Source organism: Solanum verrucosum, unplaced genomic scaffold (assembly GCF_900185275.1).
Source record: "Solanum verrucosum unplaced genomic scaffold, falcon-dt-bn FXZP01000164.1, whole genome shotgun sequence".
Classification (NCBI taxonomy): Eukaryota; Viridiplantae; Streptophyta; class Magnoliopsida; order Solanales; family Solanaceae; genus Solanum; species Solanum verrucosum.
The window spans coordinates 975738-995825 of record NW_026020388.1 but is presented as its reverse complement, the minus strand read 5'-3'; the positions used below and the strand labels follow the sequence as shown (position 1 = coordinate 995825).

The following is a 20088-nucleotide window of genomic DNA, read 5'->3' as shown; positions in this document are numbered from 1 at the left end:
ATGTAGATCTGTAGTTGGTTGGTTTTAAGTAGGTGAAGCAGCCTTGATAAGACCAAATCCAGTTCATGATGCTATGGAGAAGGTGTAACTCATTAGAGATAGACTTAAGACAACCCAGAGTCACCAGAAGTCTTATGCAGATGTAAGGAGAAGGGAAGTAGAGTTCCAAGTTGATGATTGGGTTTTCCTGAAAGTGTCGCCTATAAAAGGGGTGATGAGATTTGGCAAGAAAGGGAAGCTCAGTCCTAGATATGTAGGGCCTTACAAGATCTTGAAAAGGATTGGTAAGGTGGCTTATGAGTTAGAGTTGCCAACAAAACTAGCAGCAGTGCATCCGGTTTTCCACATTTCGTTGTTGAAGAAGTGTGTGGGTGACCCAGCGGCTATTGTGCCTTTAGAAAGTGTGGCAGTGAAGGATAGTCTCACTTATGAAGAGGTACCCGTTGAGATTCTTGATCGACAGGTTCAAAGGTTGAGAAACAAAGAAGTCGCTTCAGTCAAGGTTTTGTGGAGGAGTCAGTCCATAGAGGGAGCTACTTGGGAAGTAAAAGTAGCCATGAAGGCCAAGTATCCTCACCTCTTTCCTTCCGATCCCATTCCAGCTTGAGGTAATAGTTCCTCTTCAGTTTTTTTCAGTCATTCATGCGTAGCTTCAGTCTTAGCATCTTGTTCCTTCAGTTTGTACTTGCATTTTCAGCGTATTTGCATGTTAGTGGAACTTAGTTCAGTCAGAATCAGTTTCCAGTGTCTATAGTGGCGGAGCCAGAAATTTCACGAAGAGGGTCCAAAAATTAAACAACAAAAGCTCTTTTTAATAAGGGGAAAAAAGTTCACGAAGAGGGTCCAAAAATTAAACAACTTTTTAAAAAGGGGAAAAAAATATTCCAAGTGAGATTTGAACAAGCGAACACTGACTCATTAACGTAAAGATGTCTAAACACACATTCAAGACATTTAAACCACAAGGCTATAACAACCTATTATGTCAAGGGTGTCCAAAATATATTATTTAATCACTTCGTGTATCATTTTACTTGTATATGCGGTATTTTTTTCCGACGAAGGGTGTCCAATTGGACACCCTGGCATACATGTGCCTACGCCACTAAGAGTCTAGTGGTAGGGGTTGCAACTCTCTCCCTCCTTTTCAGCTAGTTTAGTCTTCATTCGAGGATGAATGTTCCCAAGGAGGAGATAATGTAACACCCCATATTTGAAAACAGACCTCAATGCAGATTTCCAGAAGTTGCAGGTGCAACCCACGGTTGCCACTCACGGACGGTAGGGTGACCCACGACCCGTGCTGGTGGTCCGTGGTTCGCATCTTCAACCTTCCCCAGAAAATTGTCTAAGTGTTGACCCATGGCCAGACCCTTGGACCATAGGTTAGGTCACAGACTGTGGCCCGGGTCCGTGGATCAACACCCCAGTCTCACCCCCAAAAATCTCTCTAAATCCTGACCCACGCCAGGACCTACAGAGCGTAGGTCAGACCACGGTCTGTGGTCCACGGAGTAGGACGGACCCCAGGATTTCAGTCTCCAGTCGCGACTGTCAGTTGAACAGCACGAACCATCAGTCGATTGATGGTTGTCGATCCCGTCCGTCGATGACCCCGACAGTAATTAAGTTATGGGTCTTTGGTCCTTTCCTTATGCGTTAGACCCCTAAACTACGTCGTTTAAACCCTAAACTACGTGGTTTTGGTCAGTTTTAGCCTAGAAACATAACTAGAACTTACCTAAGTCAAATCATTCATCAAAACATAGAAACTTAGAGCGTAGAGAGAAGAAGAGGCGACCAAATCCTAGTTCAAGAATGCAACAAGGTTCCATTAGTTCCAGCCCCGAAATCGAAAGATTTCTCCGTGGAATTCGTCACCAGGTATGTGGGATTTCACTAGTGGGTTCCTTTCACCCATTAGGTCCCTAGATTTCAGTCAGAATCCTGATTTCCTTAATATTATCTAGACTTAGGGTTTCTTGAATGTTAAAATTGTTGGGTTTTCAACTGTTAGAATGATCCAAATCATATTATCACGTTATCATATTATTTTGCCTAGATTCATGCATGAACTCAAAACCCTAGCTATGTAGTTCTTTTAGTTCATAAATTACACATGCTAGGTTAGTTAATTTAGTTACATATAAACATGCCTTAATTTTCGAATGCATTATTATCAGTATATTAATGTTGCATTCTCAGTTTGCATGTCAGTTTTGAGCTATCCAGTATTACAACATTTCAGTCATAAAGTGTTAATTACTTAATCATATGGGAAGCTTAATACCGAGTGGACTAGGGTCAGTCACCCTCAAGTCCTAGAACTAAGTGCTCGTTAGGTTGTAAGTCCCCTCTGTGGGAATCATTTTAGTGATCACGCCAGCATGCCTCTATACCTCTGGCAGGGTATATTGTGTCCTCTAGATGGGTGTATACATCGGACTCCACATTAAGCTCATATGGTTTTATGTCGGTTATTAGTAGCTCATTTACACTTCAGTCAGATGCTATTGCATTGACCATGGTAGCATGTTATAAACTTGGTCATTGCATTAAGTATTTCATGTTCAGTATTCTCAATTTGTATCATGCTTATCTCATGTCATTGCTCAGATTTATGCTTTGATTCAATTATGTTATTGTTCAGTGTTACTCTATCCTACATGTTCAGTATCCTTCAAGTACTGATGCATACTCTATGCTACATCTTCTCGTGATGTAGGTTCAGGTCACGCATAGATTAGGGATTCCCCATCTTCAGTTCAACAGCATCAGTGTTGAGTCCTCATTCTTCGAGGACTAGTGACATGACTATCTTTATCGCTTTTAGTTTTAGTTTCAATTTTTGCTAGATCTAGCTGGGGCATGTCCCAACATTTCTAGTCAGTAGAGGCTTTATTTCAGACATAGTTAGTTTCAGCTTTAGTCTTAGAGTTTGACTTTTCTTTTGTATTCAAACTCTCAGTTATCTTTATTCAGATTTAGTATATGGGTATTCCCCATCATCTTTAGATCATTTCATGATTTAGCTTCCGCTTAGTTATTATTGTTTCAGTTTATCTTTAGTATGCTTATGATTATGCCAGCAAGGTTAGCTTGGGGTCACTCGTGATCCTAGGTCCCGTGTTGCGTCCAAAGGGTAGCCTCGGGGCGTGACACTCGATGTCCCCATCCTCCTCTGTTTCCATTCTGTGTTGAATATCCTTTTCCATAAAATCTTTATAGGAATACTATGCTCATATCTTAGGGTATCTTCCTCCTATGTATCAATTCTTGTCTGCTCCTCCTTATTTTCCAAACAAGTCTCCCTCATATGTCTCATATCCCACATTGATATTGTGTCTTCCTGGCGCTTTGATTCACCCACACTTTCATCAAACTTCTAAGCTTCTTTTTCTCTCTCTACTATCGTATTAGATCTTTGTTTACCATTGTCTTCTTCCTTGGAATTTTTATTCTTGTTAGGTGTGTTGTTTGAGTTGGAACTATCAAGTGAACTTCCTTTCTCTTTGAACGACGTATTCTTTTTTTCTTTCTCCTCTCTCTTGTTCTCCTTTATGTTATTTTCCTCCTCTGACATTCTTCGCTTAATCTCCCCTTTGATTTGTCTTCCTGCCCCTCCTGATTCTCTAGAGCTTCATATTTGGGTTCCACACTTGTTCCTTTTGTCCCTTCTGTTGTTGTCTACCTTTTTCATACCTCGTTCGTCTTTGTTCTTGAAAATCATTATTAATCACCTGCTTGCCTTTGTCCATTTTTGCCCTTTGATACATCTCTCCATTATTGTCTTTTTCTCTCCCCCCCCCCCCCCCCCGTCCCTTCTTATTTCTTTTTGTCTTCTTCAAGATACAATTCTGGGTTTATAACATAACATTTTTTCTCATAATAACTTTGTAAGTTACATGTCTTGCAATACTTTGGCATGTAATCGTATTTTATTGGGATCCACTTATACATTCCATGATCTCTCCTAATTTCTTTGAGACCTCCACATTAATCCTTTTGGAAATTCCCCCAATAGATCAACCTCCACTTCGACCCTAGCACAATTAGGGCGTGTCTTATTGATAATAGTCATGTCAACGTGTAAAGATTTACCTACAACTACAGCAAAAGAAAAGACCACATCTCTACCCAAAAAAATTGGTGGGAGCGAGGGAAATGAGATCCACGCAATGGCAGTCGTAGTTTTTTTCTTCTAGATTAAATAATGAATCCCACTTAAGAGTTCTCATAGGATAAGAATAATGTTTATCCGTAATATAGAATTGTGGCTTTGACAGTAGACTAGCATAATCCTCTAACTTTGATGCCCTTATTAGAATACTTAGTAAACCAATATTTATCTCCCCTTTCAACTAATATTGTTTTGGGATTAAATTCCTTAGATCTTGTATTTGTGGCCACCCAATGGAGAATTTCCCAATAACAACATATTGTAAATATTCTTTTATAATCATCTGCTCCACCTCTTCTCCTCCAAAATAATTCTCGATTCTCCATGCAAATAGGCTATTTGTTTCAATTGCATTGATGCTTGTGCTACAGAAAATGAATTCAAACTGTTAGCGTATGTGATTGTAGGTGTTTAGATTATTGCTTGTGTTGACTCAACCTCCTCTTGTGGAGGCTAGCCAACGGCCGATGCAGCCATGATCGACGAAAGTTGAATTAGGTTTTAGGATTCTTAGGGTTTAGAAAACGTTTTCAACAAAATTTAGTTTTTATTATAATTTTTCAAGGTGAATTAGTAACCCCAAATTTAATTTTTTTAAATTCCCTTTAACCCCAAAATTTAATTTTTTTTAAAATAATTTTGAAAAACAAAGATATTTTTGGAAAAGGGTTAGTGGAAAAAAGCATTTAAAAAGGTAAAAACGCCACGTAAAGTATGCACGAGCATATAACAAATAGGCATCCAACACGATGCACCTAATCAGTACGTATCCTTCGTTGGCAAACAGAGAGAAAAAGAAGAACAAAACAACTCCGCAATTTCCCATAATTCAATTCACCACAAACACAATCCCTCTCTCTCTCCCCTCGGCGATCTTAAACTCTTATCTGGTCAGTTCTTAAAGCCCTTTTCCCTCTTTTTTTTTGTTTATTATTTTTTCTGATTTACAGTTTTTATTACAAATCTTTTAGTTGTGTTTGTGGATCTATCGATTACTTGAAGTATTGGGTAATTTTTTTGTTCAATTATTGTGTGGTCTAATTTTTTTGGCTTGATTTTATGAATTTTGGGTGTATGGTATAGGTTATGCTTAGTACAAATTTTTTATGTTGATGAAGCTTTATGGGTAGTTTGAGTACTTTTTTTTTGTTTTTTTTGTTTTACCTTGGGTTTTGACCTCATGTACTACTGTGGTACGAAAATTGGTTAGATTGTTTGAAGTTTTGAACCAAAATCCATGTTTTTTATTTTTGGTTTTATAGTGAACTTAAAAGTTTGTCAAAACTCAAAAGGGTCACAGAAATCTAGTGGCTGTTTGGGCATGTTTCATTGTGAATTTTTTTTAAAAAGTAGTTTTTGTGTTCGAAATGAAAAATGATATTTGAAAATTGGGGTTGTGTTTGAGCATGAATAAAAATTGGAGTTGTTTTTTTACTTTTTGTGAGTGATTTGGAGTTAAAATACCTTTTTGTTTTTTTCTTTTTAAAATTCTTGAAAACCTGAAATTTTATGGCGAAACGTGTTTTCCAGAGTTCACTACTGAAAAAGTGAAAAAATTTGTTGCCTGAGTAGTGTCGTTGAATTATTGGTTCCTGTTTTAGTCAGTGGTTGGTGCCTGTAGGTATTTTTGATTATCTTGCTCATATTACCTTAGTAAAGGGGACTATATATGTTATTCATATAACCTACCCTAACTGATTTCGGATGGAGTGCAGGGGCGGAGCTAGGTAGGGGTGAGGGGTTCATCCATAACCCCTTCGGCAAAAGATCACACTGTATGTTGAATCCCCGCTTCTTCATGTGATTACTTTTTCATATTTTGAAATCCCTTTGTGACAATTCTGGCTCCGCCATTGGAGACGTGATGTATTACTTGCAGTCTGTTAAATATTGGCACTCGTGCATTTTCCTTTTAGCTGAATACGGGTCTGTTTATTTTGTCGGATGAAAACATGTATTTTCTTTATCTTGTTTCCTTTTAACTGCCAAGAAGCGCTTCATGAATTCTTCCTTGTATACAGTGTGGATGACTTCCTTTGGGTACTTGCTCGTTAGCTTGAATAGTCTTCCTCAGTCAATATCATCTCTATCTAATGTTACATGGTTTATAGCAAACCGAAGCAAAGAATATTCTTCTGTTTCGCTGTTGTCTTCTCTCAGGAGAAGCAGGTTTATGAGGTTTCTTTTGTAGGTTTGTATTGATGCTGTTATCTCTGTTGTGTTTTGTACAGGTGTGTTGACAATATGGAGCATGATGAGACGGGATGCCAACCCCCTCCGGAAGGTCCTATTTTGTGTATTAACAACTGTGGCTTTTTCGGAAGTGCTGCAAACATGAACATGTGCTCCAAGTGTTACAAAGACATGGTATTGAAACAAGAACAAGCTAAGCTTGCTGTGTCATCAATTGAAAACCTTGTCAATGGATCATCTGCCGGAGAGAAGGGAATGGTTATTGTTGACCCCGTAGATGTGCAACCTGATACTATTGAAGCACAGTCTATAGCTTTGCCATCATCTCAAACTTCGAGTTCTAGTGATATGCCCGATGTAAAGGCTAAGGTGGGTCCTAACCGCTGTGGCACTTGTAAGAAAAAGGTTGGCATCACTGGATTCAAATGTCGCTGTGGTAACCTTTATTGTGGAGCACACCGCTACTCAGATAAACATGACTGCCTGTTTGATTACCACTCTGCTGGCCAGGATGCAATAGCAAAAGCCAACCCTGTTGTTAAGGCAGAGAAGCTTGACAAGATCTAGAAGGGGAGTATTTGGTGATTTGATTTGGTCTCCAAAAGGGTCCTTCTCTGATTGGCAACATATATTTTGAGATCTTATTAATCCTGGGGGCGAAGAAGAAAAAATGATATGTGCATGTTCAAGAATTATTAGGAGAATTTGTGTGTTTGCTCCAGTTTCAGGTCTTTCATTTTACTGGTTTGATAGCACTTTGATTATGTCTGTCATATGTCGTTCTCACTCACCTGGTATTCTATCAGATATTACATGTCTAAATGGTATGTGCAAATCTGGATAACATGGAAAACATCCATCGACTTGGTTGTGTTTTGTCATTGTAAATTTTTCTTCATGATCTCTTGCATGTCTTTATCCGAATTTTCATGCCATCTTCAGTTCATTGTTCTTCTCAGATATGTCGCACCTGTATTGACAGAAATCATCTGAAATTTGGTGATTTCATTTAGTCCCCAAGGGTCATCCTCTTGTTGGCAACGTATGACATGAGATCTTACTAAACTTGGGAGGCAAAGTAGATTAAAAGATTTGTGAAGGTCGAAGCTTTATTTGGTGAATTTGTGTGTTGTGTACAGTTTCATTCTTTCTGCTCGTTTGATATCAGTTTGATCTCGTCTACTATATGTTGTTCTAACTTACCTGGTATTCTATCAGATATATTACATGTCTAAATGTTATGTGCATATCTAGATAACATGTAAAACGTCCATTGACATGGTTGTTCTTCAGTGCTAGGTATTGTAAATTTTGCTTCATGATCTCTCATATGTTTGTAAATTTCGGAAACAACCTCTGTATCTCCACGAGGTAGTTGTAAGTGTGCGTACACTCTACCCTCCCAAAACCCCACTTTGTGGGGTTCACTAGGTATGATGTTGTTGATCTCTCATATGTTGTCATCCATGTTTCAGATATCATATTCAATTCATTTTGCTTTATAGCTATATCTACATGTTCTTGCTACTAATTGGGAGCATGAACTTCACTGTATCAAGTTATGTGTGAGTCCATAATGTTATGGACTAGTCATGTTTACAGGAGCAGATACATATTTCACTAAGCTTGTACTTTAGTATTTCATTTTAGGAACTGGGAGTCTGGAAGGTAAGGTTTGTCAAAAACAGGATACACAATGCAAAAGCTGTTTGAATTTTCATATATCTGGATTCTGTTATAAAGATTCACCCTATTGGAGAGATGAACAATGGAGAGGAAATGATATATTTGTTATGATAACCTTTATATGGCAACTTTTGAAGAGGTCATTTGATTATTGAGATCGGATAGACAAATATACCAATGAGATTAGTTTATCCCACCTCTATATGGGATAGCTAATCTATTATTTTAGTTTTGAAGGGATTAATTCATAACTGAGTGGGTATAAAATAATTTCACATTTTATTCTGGATTTGTTATTTCTTATCTCACTAGCTAAACAACCCTTAAGGGTAACTAGTCAATGAAATGGGCTCAAATCTTGCATATCGAGGATCAAATTTTAGGATAGACAAAAAATACAAGTTGGTTTCTTTATATTTTTCTAAGCCTATGTTTGCATCAAGTTATCTAGTACCTCTTCTTGTAGAAGACACGCGGTGGAATAGTTGAGGTGTGCAGAAGGTGATGGCAAAAAGTTTGTCTCACTTTTGAGTGTGGCTTAGTGGTTAATAAGGTGGATAGAGATTATGAAGTTTCCGTTCAAATCTTAATCGAGACAAAACACTAGGTGAATTTATCCCATTTGTCCTATCTTTGGAGGATAGAATTATCTAGTACCTATTGCTAGTGGGAAGATGGTAGGTATCTGGTGGAATTAGTCGATGTGCGTAAATTACCTGGTATTAAGCATTTGTGTTCAAATTTTGTTGTACACCTAGGCAATATAACTCACACAACTAGCCTTATTTTATGTATGGTTCTCACAATTTTATTTGTTTTATCCATGAAATTTCATTAAAGCTTAGAGAATAGGCTTTTATTACTATTTTTAAGCGACTTCCACTATATACTCACTTAGATAATTCCTAAACATTTAATCCTACAAATAAATTATTTGGTCACATCTGTCAAACTTAAGGAATCAGTAAAAAGCTTCAAGCCTTAAGCTAAGCCCTATATTGTTTTCTGAACATTATCTTTATCATGAGAATGAATTGAGTTATTTGACAATGTTAAATCATCAGTCAGAACTTTGTTTGATCTTTTGAACCTAGCTCTTGGAATCTCCAGTCTTCTAGGTAGAGTTACCGTTGTGATTAGGGGTATTCACGGTTTGGATAAAAACCGATCCAAACCAAAAAACCAAATCAAACCGATAAAATAAAATTGATTTTTATTTGGGTTTGGTTTGGTTTGGTTTTAGATTTTTGAAAACCGATAGTATTTGGTTTGGTTATGGTTTTATTGGAAAAAACCGAAGAAATAACCGAACCAAACCGATGAATTATATACATATATTTTTATTAATATACATACTTAATATATTGTTTTTATAAACAATTTTAAAGATCTTATATATGTTTTTATTAAAATTTCTTTATAATTTACTTATTGAAAGCAAAAATGTCCAAGGTGAAAATATTTATCTTATTAATTTCATGTATATGAGTGTTTATGACAATTCTTTGTGGGACTAAAAATGTTATTGTTTCTAGACCAATATAGTGAATTTTAAACCTTTATTGATAGTAAATTCAGTGATCGAAAGTTCGGTAATTTAAGTCATTCTAACTCTTTTTTCACATTTTGAATGAATTGTTTCTTTTAATTTTGTGTATGGTTAATAACCGAATAACTGACCCAAACCAAATCGAAATCGATAATCACCAAACCGATAAATGTATATTATATTTGGTTTGGTTTGGTTTTGATAATTTTAAAACCAATTAAGTTGGTTTGGTTTTGGTTTTGACCAATAACCGATCCAAACCAACCCGTGAACACCCCTAGTTGTGATGACTTGATCTAGGTCTTCGCCCCATTTTCATTGATAATCTATCAACTCCCTTTCTATTTAGACTTTTTGGAAGTGAATCCGACACATTATCTTTTGACTTCACATAGTCAATCGTGATAATTTCATTAGAGATTAGTTCTCTAATAATATTATGTTTCTATTATTATATGATGAAACTTTTCGTTATACGTCACGTTCTTTGTCTTACCTATTGCAATTTGGCTAACACAGTGTATGCATATCGGTGTCAAATAGTTTAGGCCAAAACGAAATATCTTTGAAGAAATTTCGGAGTTATTCAACTTCTTCACCGATTTTATTTAAAGCGGTAAATTTAAATTCCATTGTAGAGTGAGCGATACATGTTTTTTGGATGACTTTTCAGAGATTGCTCCCCCACCAAAAGTAAATACATACAGACTGTGGATTTCACTTCATTTGGTCCAGTTACATTCCTATATTCTTCAATTATTGTTTGATATTTGTTACAACACAAAACATAGTTTTGAGTATTTTTTTTATCTCCCAAAACTCTTTTTATTGTCATTCAATATGTTTGATTAGAATTACTTGTGAACCAGCTTAATTTATTAATAACACATATTAAGTCTGATGCTTACAATTCTTGATAGACATCAAGTTTTTCAACACTTTTGCATAGTCTAATTGTGAGTCACTTTCACCTTCATTCTTTTGATGAAGTGCAAAGCTTGCATCTATTAGTGTCAAGACAATATTGAAATTCAAAATACTTGAATTTGTCAAGTATCTTTTCAATGTAATGAGACTATGTCAATACTAAATATTGTGGAATTTTATGAATTCTTATTTCTAAGTTCACATTAGCAACTCTAAGGTCTTTCATATCAAATTTCCTTACTAGCATTCACCCAGTAGCATTTATGTCAAAAATGTCTCTATTGATGATAAACATGTCATCAACATATAAACCAACAATGACTTTGTCATTTGGAACATCTTTAATGTAAGCATATTTATCACACTCATTAATATTAAATTCATTTATTAACATGATTTGGTCAGACTTTGCATGTCATTGTTTGATTGCTTATTTTAATTCATAAAGTGACTTAACAAATTTGTATACTTTTATTTCTCTATCAGGAACCACATAATCCCAGGTTGTTCCATGCAATTTTTTTCCTCAACTTTTTTATCTAAGAAAGTTATTTTCACATTCACTTAATATATTTCAAGACTATATACCGCAGCTAATGCATTAAGCATTTGAATTGATATAATTCTTGTAACTGATGAGTATGTATTGAAATAATCAAGAATTTTCTGTTGTCTAAGGCCTTTCATGACAAGTCTTACCTCATCCTTGTCAATAATTTTTATCACCATTTATTATTGCTTTGAAAAGTCATTTTGAACCTAAAGGCTTATTTTCTAGAGGAAAATCAACCAAATCTCTAATATGGTTGCTCAAGGATAAATCGATGTCACTGTTGACAACCTATTTCAAAAGAATGAGTCCATAGAAGGCATGACTTCTTTGCGTTTAAGGCTAATTTTCAAAATGAAATGTTACAAAATTTTATCCGAAGAAAGTAGATGTTCTTTGATATATATTATCCCTTGAAATATCTTCATTAAGTACGTACGTTCTACTTTTTAGATTATTCACTAGACAATTCAAATTTAGTTTTATATAGATAAATGTGTTAAAAATCTCAGTATTATCTGATTTAAATAGCATATTGTCATAAATGTCTGAATGTTCAAAATTGTGAATAAGAAATTGATATGTTTTATTATCTGTAGTACATTCAATAAAAACGCAGTTCTTCTTTGATTCAATTTTTGATCATTTTAGGTATTGAAATTTGGCTAGACACTCCTACACTTTGAAATATTTCTAGTTGAATTTTCTTTATTTTCATTTCTTATATGAAATAAATTGTATTTTTCTATGGGGCACTCTATTGAGTGATCGATTTATTGTAGGGTTAGCTTTCCCCCCACAAATTTTACGCTAAATCAGAATTAATAGTAAGGCATTTATCATTTTCTTTAATGTTCTATTTTTTTCTTTTTGCAACCCATTGGAGTGAGGTGTGTAAGGGACATTAGTTTGATGGGTAACTTCATTCCCCAAACATATCCGTGCAAAAATAGATTCATATTCTCCACCCGTCACTTCTTATCATTTCTATCCTTATATTCAACTGATTTTTAACTTCAGTTTTATATTGCTTAAATATTTCTATCACCTTATCCTTACTATTCAGTAAATAAAAACAACAATATCTAGTGCAATTGCCAAAAGTTATGAAATACTTTTTCCACCACTAAATGATGTTAACTAATTCATATCACAAATATCAATTAATTCTAAGAGATTGAAATTTGTTTCAACAGATTTTTAAAGATGCTTAGCATACTTAGATTCCACACATGTTTGACATTTTTATTTATTGCTCTTAGAGGTAAGATAAACTTCTAAACAAATCAGTTTTTGCATGATCTTATAATTGACATGTCCTAACAATCATGTCACAAATTATTTGACTTCAGTAAGTATGAAGAAACTGATTTATTATTGATATTATCAATAGTTACTTGAGTTTAAAAAGGCCCTTCTTGAGGTAGCCCTTCGCTTCAAGCATTTAATTTTTATTAATTATAATTTTTTTCTCAAATAAGTGTATATTTAAATTCATTTTTAACAAGAAGTGATTAGAAACTATGTTTTTCCTAATAGTAGGAACATGAAAAACGTTGTTGAGAGTTGACATCTTGTCGGAAGTCATCTTTAGGAATATTTTCCCACTTCCTTCAATTGGCTATTGCAGTATTTTCCATGAATAACTTATTTGACCGCACAAACATATCGAGTGAATCCGAAATCTAACCATCAATCAATTGAATTTTCAACCATGTTGCATTAAGTGAACATAGCACATAAATTTTCGATCTCATAAGTTGTTTTCATAATGTTTGTTGATCACGCCCAAAACTCATCCTTAAAAGAATAAGTGGTCGTTAAAAATCTAACTTAATATTTTAAAAAATAATTGACGGGGATAGCGTAGGTGGAGTGGCAGGGGGTAGGGGGTGTGGCGTAGGGGGAGGGTCGGGTAAGGTAAGATAAAAAATTAAAGGATAAAGTATAGTTTTCCTTAACTTTGGAAGGGAAGTCATTTTTCCTTAAATTTGAGGAATATGAGTTGATTTGGAAAACATTTTCCTAACAATTAAGCAAACCAAATATGAGAAAATTGGAAAATGTTTTCCTCCATACCAAACATACCCTAAGTGATTGATAAACAAAAACATATGAAACTTTTATAACAATTAAATGTATGCAATTCACTGCCTTAGTGAGGACACTCTTGATTTCTCGATTCTAAACCTCCACTTGTCCACTAGTTTGTGTATGATATGGTGTAGCAACCTTATGGTGAACTCCATACTTCTGTAGTAACTTGGAAAAAGCTCTATTGTAGAAATGGGTGCCACCATCACTGATTATAGCTCTTGGTGTGCATAATCGGGTGAATATGTTCTTTTTGAGAAACCCAATGACTCCTTTGGCATCATTTGTTGGCAAAGCAATTGCTTCAACCCATTTGGATACATAGTCAACTGCGACTAGTATATATTTGTTCCCATAGGAGCTGACAAATGGTTCCATAAAGTCTATTCCCCACACGTCAAACACTTCTACCTCTTGGATGGGATTCATTGGCATTTCTTGACAACGGGAGATATTTCCAGTTCGTTGGCACTCATCACAACTTTTCACCCATGTGTTTGCATCTATGAACAGAGATGGCAAATAAAATCCTGATTCTAAAACCTTTGCAGTTGTTCTGATTCGTCCAAAGTGACCTTCATATGGTAAAGCATGACAAGCCTGCAAAACAAAATTTTGATCTATTTTGGGGATACACCTTTGCAGAAGGGTTCATCCCATAAATAATATCGACAATCACGAAATAACTTTTTCTTTTGAACAGAGGAGAGTTCATAAGGTTCAATACCGCTTTCTAGGTAGTTTGCGATATCTGAATGCCATGACGGTTTTTCAAGTGATTCCGCTAACAATTTCTCATCCGAAAAGGTTTCAAACAATATCTTCAACATCACCTTTCTTTTCGGATCTTTCCAACCTCGACAAATGATATGCCACTTCATTTTTTGAGCCTTTTCTGTCTCTAATTTCAAGATCAAACTCTTGTAGGAGTAAGATCCATCGGATTAGTCTTTGCTTCGATTCTTTCTTTTCAATCAAGTACTTGATGGCTGCATGGTCAGTGTATACAATGACCTTGGAGCCAATCAAATATGATCTGAACTTGTCGAATGCAAACACTAAAGCCAACATCTCTTTTTCTGTAGTGGTATAATTGCGTTGAGCTCCACCCAATGTGCGACTAGCATAGTAAATGGGGTGTAAGGTTTTTTTTTCTTTGCCCCAAGAGTGCTCCCACAGTGTAGTTTCTAGCATCACACATAAATTCAAAAGGTTATTCCCAGTCAGGAGCAACAATGATTGGTGCCGTCACTGACTTCAGCTTAATCTCCTCGAATGTTGTCCTGCATGCTTCAGAAAGCAAGAAAGGATGATCTTTTTCAAGCAATTTACACAAAGAGTTAGACATTTTTGAGAAATCTCTAATGAAGCGTCTATAAAAGCCCACATGCCCAAGAAAGCACTTAATTACCCTGATTGATGTGGGCGAGAGCAATTTTTATATTGCCTCAATTTTTGCTCTGTCCACCTCCATACCCTTACATGAAACTCGATGACCCAAGACTATACCTTTTTGTACCATGAAATGATACTTTTTCCAATTAAGCACTAGGTTTATCTCTTCGCATCGTTTCAACACTCTCTTAGGTTTCTCAAACAGTCATCAAAAGTATCTCCCACTACTGAAAAATCATACATAAGCACTTCCATGTTGTCTTCCACCATGTCTGTGAAAATGGCCATCATACACCTCTGAAAAGTGGCAGGTGCATTACACAATCCAAATGGCATCCTATGAAATGCGTAGGTGCCATAAGGACATGTGAATGTTGTTTTTTATCTATCCTCTGGGGCAATATGAATTTGATTATACCCCAAATAGCCATCTAGATAGAAAACAGAAATAGTCCCTACCAGCCAGCCTATCCAACATTTGATTGATGATTGGAATTGGAAAGGAATCTTTTTTGGTGGCCTTGTTAAGTTTTCGGTAGTACATACAAATGCACCATCCGGTAATAGTTCTGGTGGGAATCAGTTCATTATTTTCATTTTGAACCAGTGTTATCCCACCTTTCTTTGGGACGCATTGCATGGTACTCATCCAAGAGCTATCGGATATGGGAAACATTATTCTCGCGTCCAGCTACTTGATCACTTCCTTTTTCACTACCTATTTCATGTTCGGGTTTAGCCTCCTTTGATGTTCAATGGAAGGTTTGTGTCTTTCTTCCATTAAGATCTTATGCATGCAGAAGGTAGGGCTGATACACTTTATGTCCACCATTTTCTAGCCTATGGCATTTTTGCATTCTTGTAGTACCTGCACTAATTTTTTTACCTGCACATTTGACAACCGTGAATAAATAATAACAGGTAGCATGAGTTAGGTACTAAGAAAACATACCTGAGGTGGCTCGGTAATGGTTTCAATTCCATTCGTGGAGGCTCTTCAATAGATGGTTTGACAGGTAATGTCTGTCTTTCAGACAATTTTAGTGATTCAAACTTAGGATCTCTCTGCCAATGATATAGACCTTGAAGAGCCAAGACCCATTCTGCCACATTTTCACCATAATATTATTCAACATTTAACAAACATGCTTCTAACGGATCACTCAAATGACAGTTCTCTTCATATTCCAACTGCATTACATTTATAACCTCCACCATTGAACAACTAGCAAACTCACTCGGTCGTCTCATCGACTTCTGCACATTAAATGTGATTTCTTCTTCATTCATTCTCATCTTGAGTTCACCAGCCTCACAATCAATAAGTGCCTTCCATTTTGCTAAGAACGGCCTTCCCAAAATTATTGGAATTTCCTCATCAACTTGACAGTCGAAAATGACAAAGTCTACAGGAAAAACAAATCTCCCAACTTGAACAAGTACATCATCTAAGATTCCATAGGGTCGTCTCACAATTCGATCAGCCAGTTGTAGAAGCATTGAAGTTGGTCTTGCTCTACCAATGCCGAACCTATTGTAAATAATCAATGGCATTATATACTAGAACCTAGATCACATAAAGCCTTGGAAAAAGCATAATATCCAATGGTGCATGGACTGTAAAACTTCCCGGATCACTTAACTTTTGAGCTATAAGTCTAGTGACCACAACACTACAAGTGTGAGTAAGTGTCACGGTGGATAAATCCTGGAACTCAAACTTTCGAGACATCAAAATTTTCATCATCTTTGCATATCCTGGCATCTCTTTCAAAGCATTTATCAATGAATGTTCAACTGGATTTGTTTCAACATTTCTATGAACTTCTTATACTGATCATTCTTCTTATACATAGCCAATCTCTGTGGAAAGGGTGTTAGAGGCCTCTTCTTGCCCCTGACTTGATGATTTTCTATCTCAGGCATTTCTTTTGTCACCTTTTCAAGAAGTGGATCAGTAATCTTTTTCAAGAATTTGGCTAGTTGCATTTTCCTACCCTTCTTAGCTTGTGTTTATTGAACGAGCACATCTATCAGATTCTCAGACTGGTCTAATTCAAATGGTAGTTGAGCAGGTTGCACCTCTTTTTTCATGGTCTGAGCCTTTTCTTGTTCTGCGTCTAGATCCCTTCCATGATGAATACGCACAACCATCATCTGCTTTGGACCCATATCTTCTGGATTCATATCAGTGTCTACTGGTAGTGCTCTTTGTACTCACTAATTTAACAACATGGATAATTGGCCTAACTGGGTTTTAATGCCCTTAATCGCTGAATCATGAGCAACTACTTTTTGTTCCAAATTTCCAATTTTCCCAGTATATGCTGCAGCACACCCTTTATCTCTGTCATATAACCACCTTTCTTCTTGACCATCTATTGTTATGGCTGCTGATTATAGTCCACTTACCTCTGATAGGGTACCATTTGAACTTGCAGTCATGGAGCCCCTGTATTGTTATTGTATTGTAGCTGAGGTTGTATAGGTCTATATTGCATTTGTTGGTTCTGTTGCCCCTATTGTTGTCCTCTTTTTCTTTTCCATTATGGTTGTTCACATAACTCATCTTCTGAGTAATTTTGAGGATCATGTTCCCCACTCCATGAACAAACATACGACTGACTAATGCACGGATTGCATAGACCTCCATTTGTTGTGTCCACTTTGTGAACTTGCTTTGTTCCTAAGTCATCAACCTTCTTGGTCAGAAGGCTCATTTGTGTCATTAGTGGGGAAATATTTTCGGCCATGGTGTTGCTAGGAACAAGATCCACTGAATGTAGCACGGAGTGGGTTGAGCGTAGTCGCACATGATAGCTTCAGGAACAATTGTTGTTGCGACATGATTGGGAGCTCGGGGATTCCTCACATTTTCTTGGTTGTGCACAAAAGGGACCCGTCATTCCCATTTCTAGGCGGAACTTCATCCAATTCTTGCTCTAGTTCTTGAGTATGTTGTCTATTTTTCTTGGTCACTTGATTCAGCGCCTTGAATGCTCGTTCTGGGTTTTGGTAATACTTTGAAAAGTTCACCTGACTGTGGAGTCCATCCCATATTTTTTGATCAACTTCTGCTACTCAATTTCTACAAGTAATTGTTAAAAAGGAATAGTGATAAGAGTTGAAAATAAAAGATTTGGTGGTTGGCAAATTGGTAAGATTTGCAACCCTTTGGACTTTGCTACATTTGCCTATGTCATTAGTGACATAGGAATGGTTTTCTCCTTCTATAAATAGAGCATTCTTGCTCATTTGTAGAATACACCAAGTTAGAGAAAAAAAAACATTTTGAGAGCAAAGTGAGGCATTCCATAGACTAAACAAGAAAAATAGTCTGTGAAGAAAAATAGAATGTGAGCGATATTTTAGTAATGTGAAAATCAAAAGAGTGTTATTGTTTTTGAGTGTGTAGTAGTCACTTTGAGTATTGTATTCGTGACTACACGGTGTAAAATTCCTTACTATATTGATATTAGTTGCTCCTCTTGGCTCATGGTTTTTCCCTTATTTAAAAGGGTTTCCACGTAAAATTCTTAGTGTCATTATTTTCTCATTTTATTTCTATCATTTGACCATATATATACTTGTGTTAGTCCGCGTTTTCCCAACTAACTGGTATTAGAGCCAAGGTTTATCTGAGTATGATCTGTGGTTGCAGCACAGTTTAAACTTTCACAACAGAAAAGATTTACTTTGGTTTGGAATAACTATATTTTTCCGGGGGGGGGGGGGGGGGGGAACGATGGAAGCCAACACAAGTAGAATGATTACTTTGAATGGTGTTAATTATTCCATTTGGAAAGGGGAAATGGAAGATCTGCTTTATGTCAAAAAAAAATTATCAACCAGTCTTTACCACTGTAAATCCTGATAATAAAACAGATGAAGAGTGGAATCTGTTGCACAGACACATTTGTGGATTCATTAGGCAATGAGTTGACGATAATGTGTTGAACCATATTTCTGGGTAGACACATGCTAGAACCTTATGGGAGCATCTTGTAAATTTGTATGCTAGGAAGACTGGCAACAACAAAATGTTCTTAATAAAGCAAATGTTGAGTTTAAAGTATCATGATGGTTCTCTGATGACAAACCATCTGAATAATTTTCAGGGGATCATGATCCAATTATCTGCTATGGGCATCAAATTTGATGAAGAAATTCAAGGCTTTCTTCTACTTGGTTCCCTACTAGACTCTTCGAAAACATTTAGAACTTCATTGTCAAATTCTACTCCGGATGGTGTGATCTTAATGGATTCCGCCAAGAGTAGTGTCTTGAACGAAGAGATGAGAAGAAAAACTCAAGGTTTTTCTTCGTCGGATGTCCTGATAACTAGCTCCAGGGGGAGAAACAAAACTCGTAGTTCTCAAAATAGAGAACAAAATAGGAGCAAATCTAGAGGCATACTTAAGGATATTGAGTGTTATCATTGTAGCATGAAAGGGCACATAAAGAAGTTCTGCAGGAAGTTGAAGAGGGAAAACAAAAACAAAGAGGAAACTAAAGAAGATGGAAATGAAAATTTCTTAGCCACCGTCACCACCGAAGATCTTGTTACCGTCCTTGATGTGGATATGATAAATATTGCTTGTGATGATTCAAGCTGGGTTGTGGGCACTGGTGCTGCATCTCACGTTACATCAAGGAAGGATTTTTTTTCTTCTTATACTCCTGGTGATTTTGGAACCTTGAGTATGGGTAATGAGACTGTTTCTAGGGTGGTTGGTATTGGTACAATTTTTTTGGAAACTAATGTTGGAACTAAAATAGTTTTGAACAATGTGAAACATGCACCTGATGTTCGTCTGCACCTAATTTTTGTTGGTGTTTTGGATGATGAAGGATATGTTAGTATCAACGGTGATGGAAAATGGAAACTCATTAAGGGTTCCTTGGTTGTGGCTCATGGTAACAAACGTCGTGGTCTATACTGGACTAAGGCTTCTACTTGTGTTGATATGGTGAAAGCGGTTGAGAGCGAGAACTCTTAAACGTTATGGCACAAGAGGCTTAACCACATCAACGGGAAAGGGCTTAATGTTCTAGCCAAGAAGAAATTATTGTCAAATTTCAAAAGTGCTAAATCAGAAAAGTGTGAGCACTACTTGGTTGGTAAACAAAATAAAGTTTCCTTTAAGTCCTACCCTCCTTCAAGAAAGACAGAGTTGCTTGAATTGGTGCACTCTGATTTATGCGGTCCAATGAAGACAAGGACATTGGGTGGTGCACTCTACTTTGTCACTTTTATTAACGACTGCTCAAGAAAACTTTGGGTCTATGTCTTGAAGACTAAAGACCAAGTGTTAGGTGTCTTCAAGCAGTTTCAGGCTTTAGTTGAAAGAGAAACTAGAAAGAAACTGAAACGTATTCGTACTGATAATGCTGGTGAATATTGTGGACCATTTGACGAATACTGCAAGTATCAAGGTATTAGACACCAGAAGACTCCTCCTAAGACTCCTCAGCTTAATAGTTTGGCTGAGAGGATGAACAGGACCTTGATGG

At 36.3% G+C, this 20088-nt stretch overlaps 1 protein-coding gene across 2 annotated transcripts; it reads left to right on the top strand.

The window, feature by feature from the left end:
• The first annotated feature begins 4946 nt into the window (after nucleotides 1-4946).
• LOC125839139 (zinc finger A20 and AN1 domain-containing stress-associated protein 8-like) lies at nucleotides 4947-7274 on the top strand. 2 transcript variants are annotated; one of them, XM_049518119.1, is made up of 3 exons: nucleotides 4951-5070; nucleotides 5896-5955; nucleotides 6412-7274. In XM_049518119.1, the coding sequence occupies exon 3, from the start codon at nucleotides 6425-6427 to the stop codon at nucleotides 6938-6940; it is 516 nt and encodes a 171-aa protein (XP_049374076.1). In that variant the 5' UTR covers nucleotides 4951-5070; nucleotides 5896-5955; nucleotides 6412-6424; the 3' UTR covers nucleotides 6941-7274. The 2 variants fall into 2 exon arrangements, with proteins under 2 accessions (XP_049374077.1, XP_049374076.1); XM_049518120.1 differs by lacking the exon at nucleotides 5896-5955 and having other exon boundaries at nucleotides 4947-5070.
• Nucleotides 7275-20088: the final 12814 nt, after the last annotated feature.

Excerpts from the sequence above, each read along its gene's own strand:
- LOC125839139 (XM_049518120.1), top strand. The coding sequence starts at position 6,425 with ATGGAGCATGATGAGACGGGATGCCAACCCCCTCCGGAAGGTCCTATT.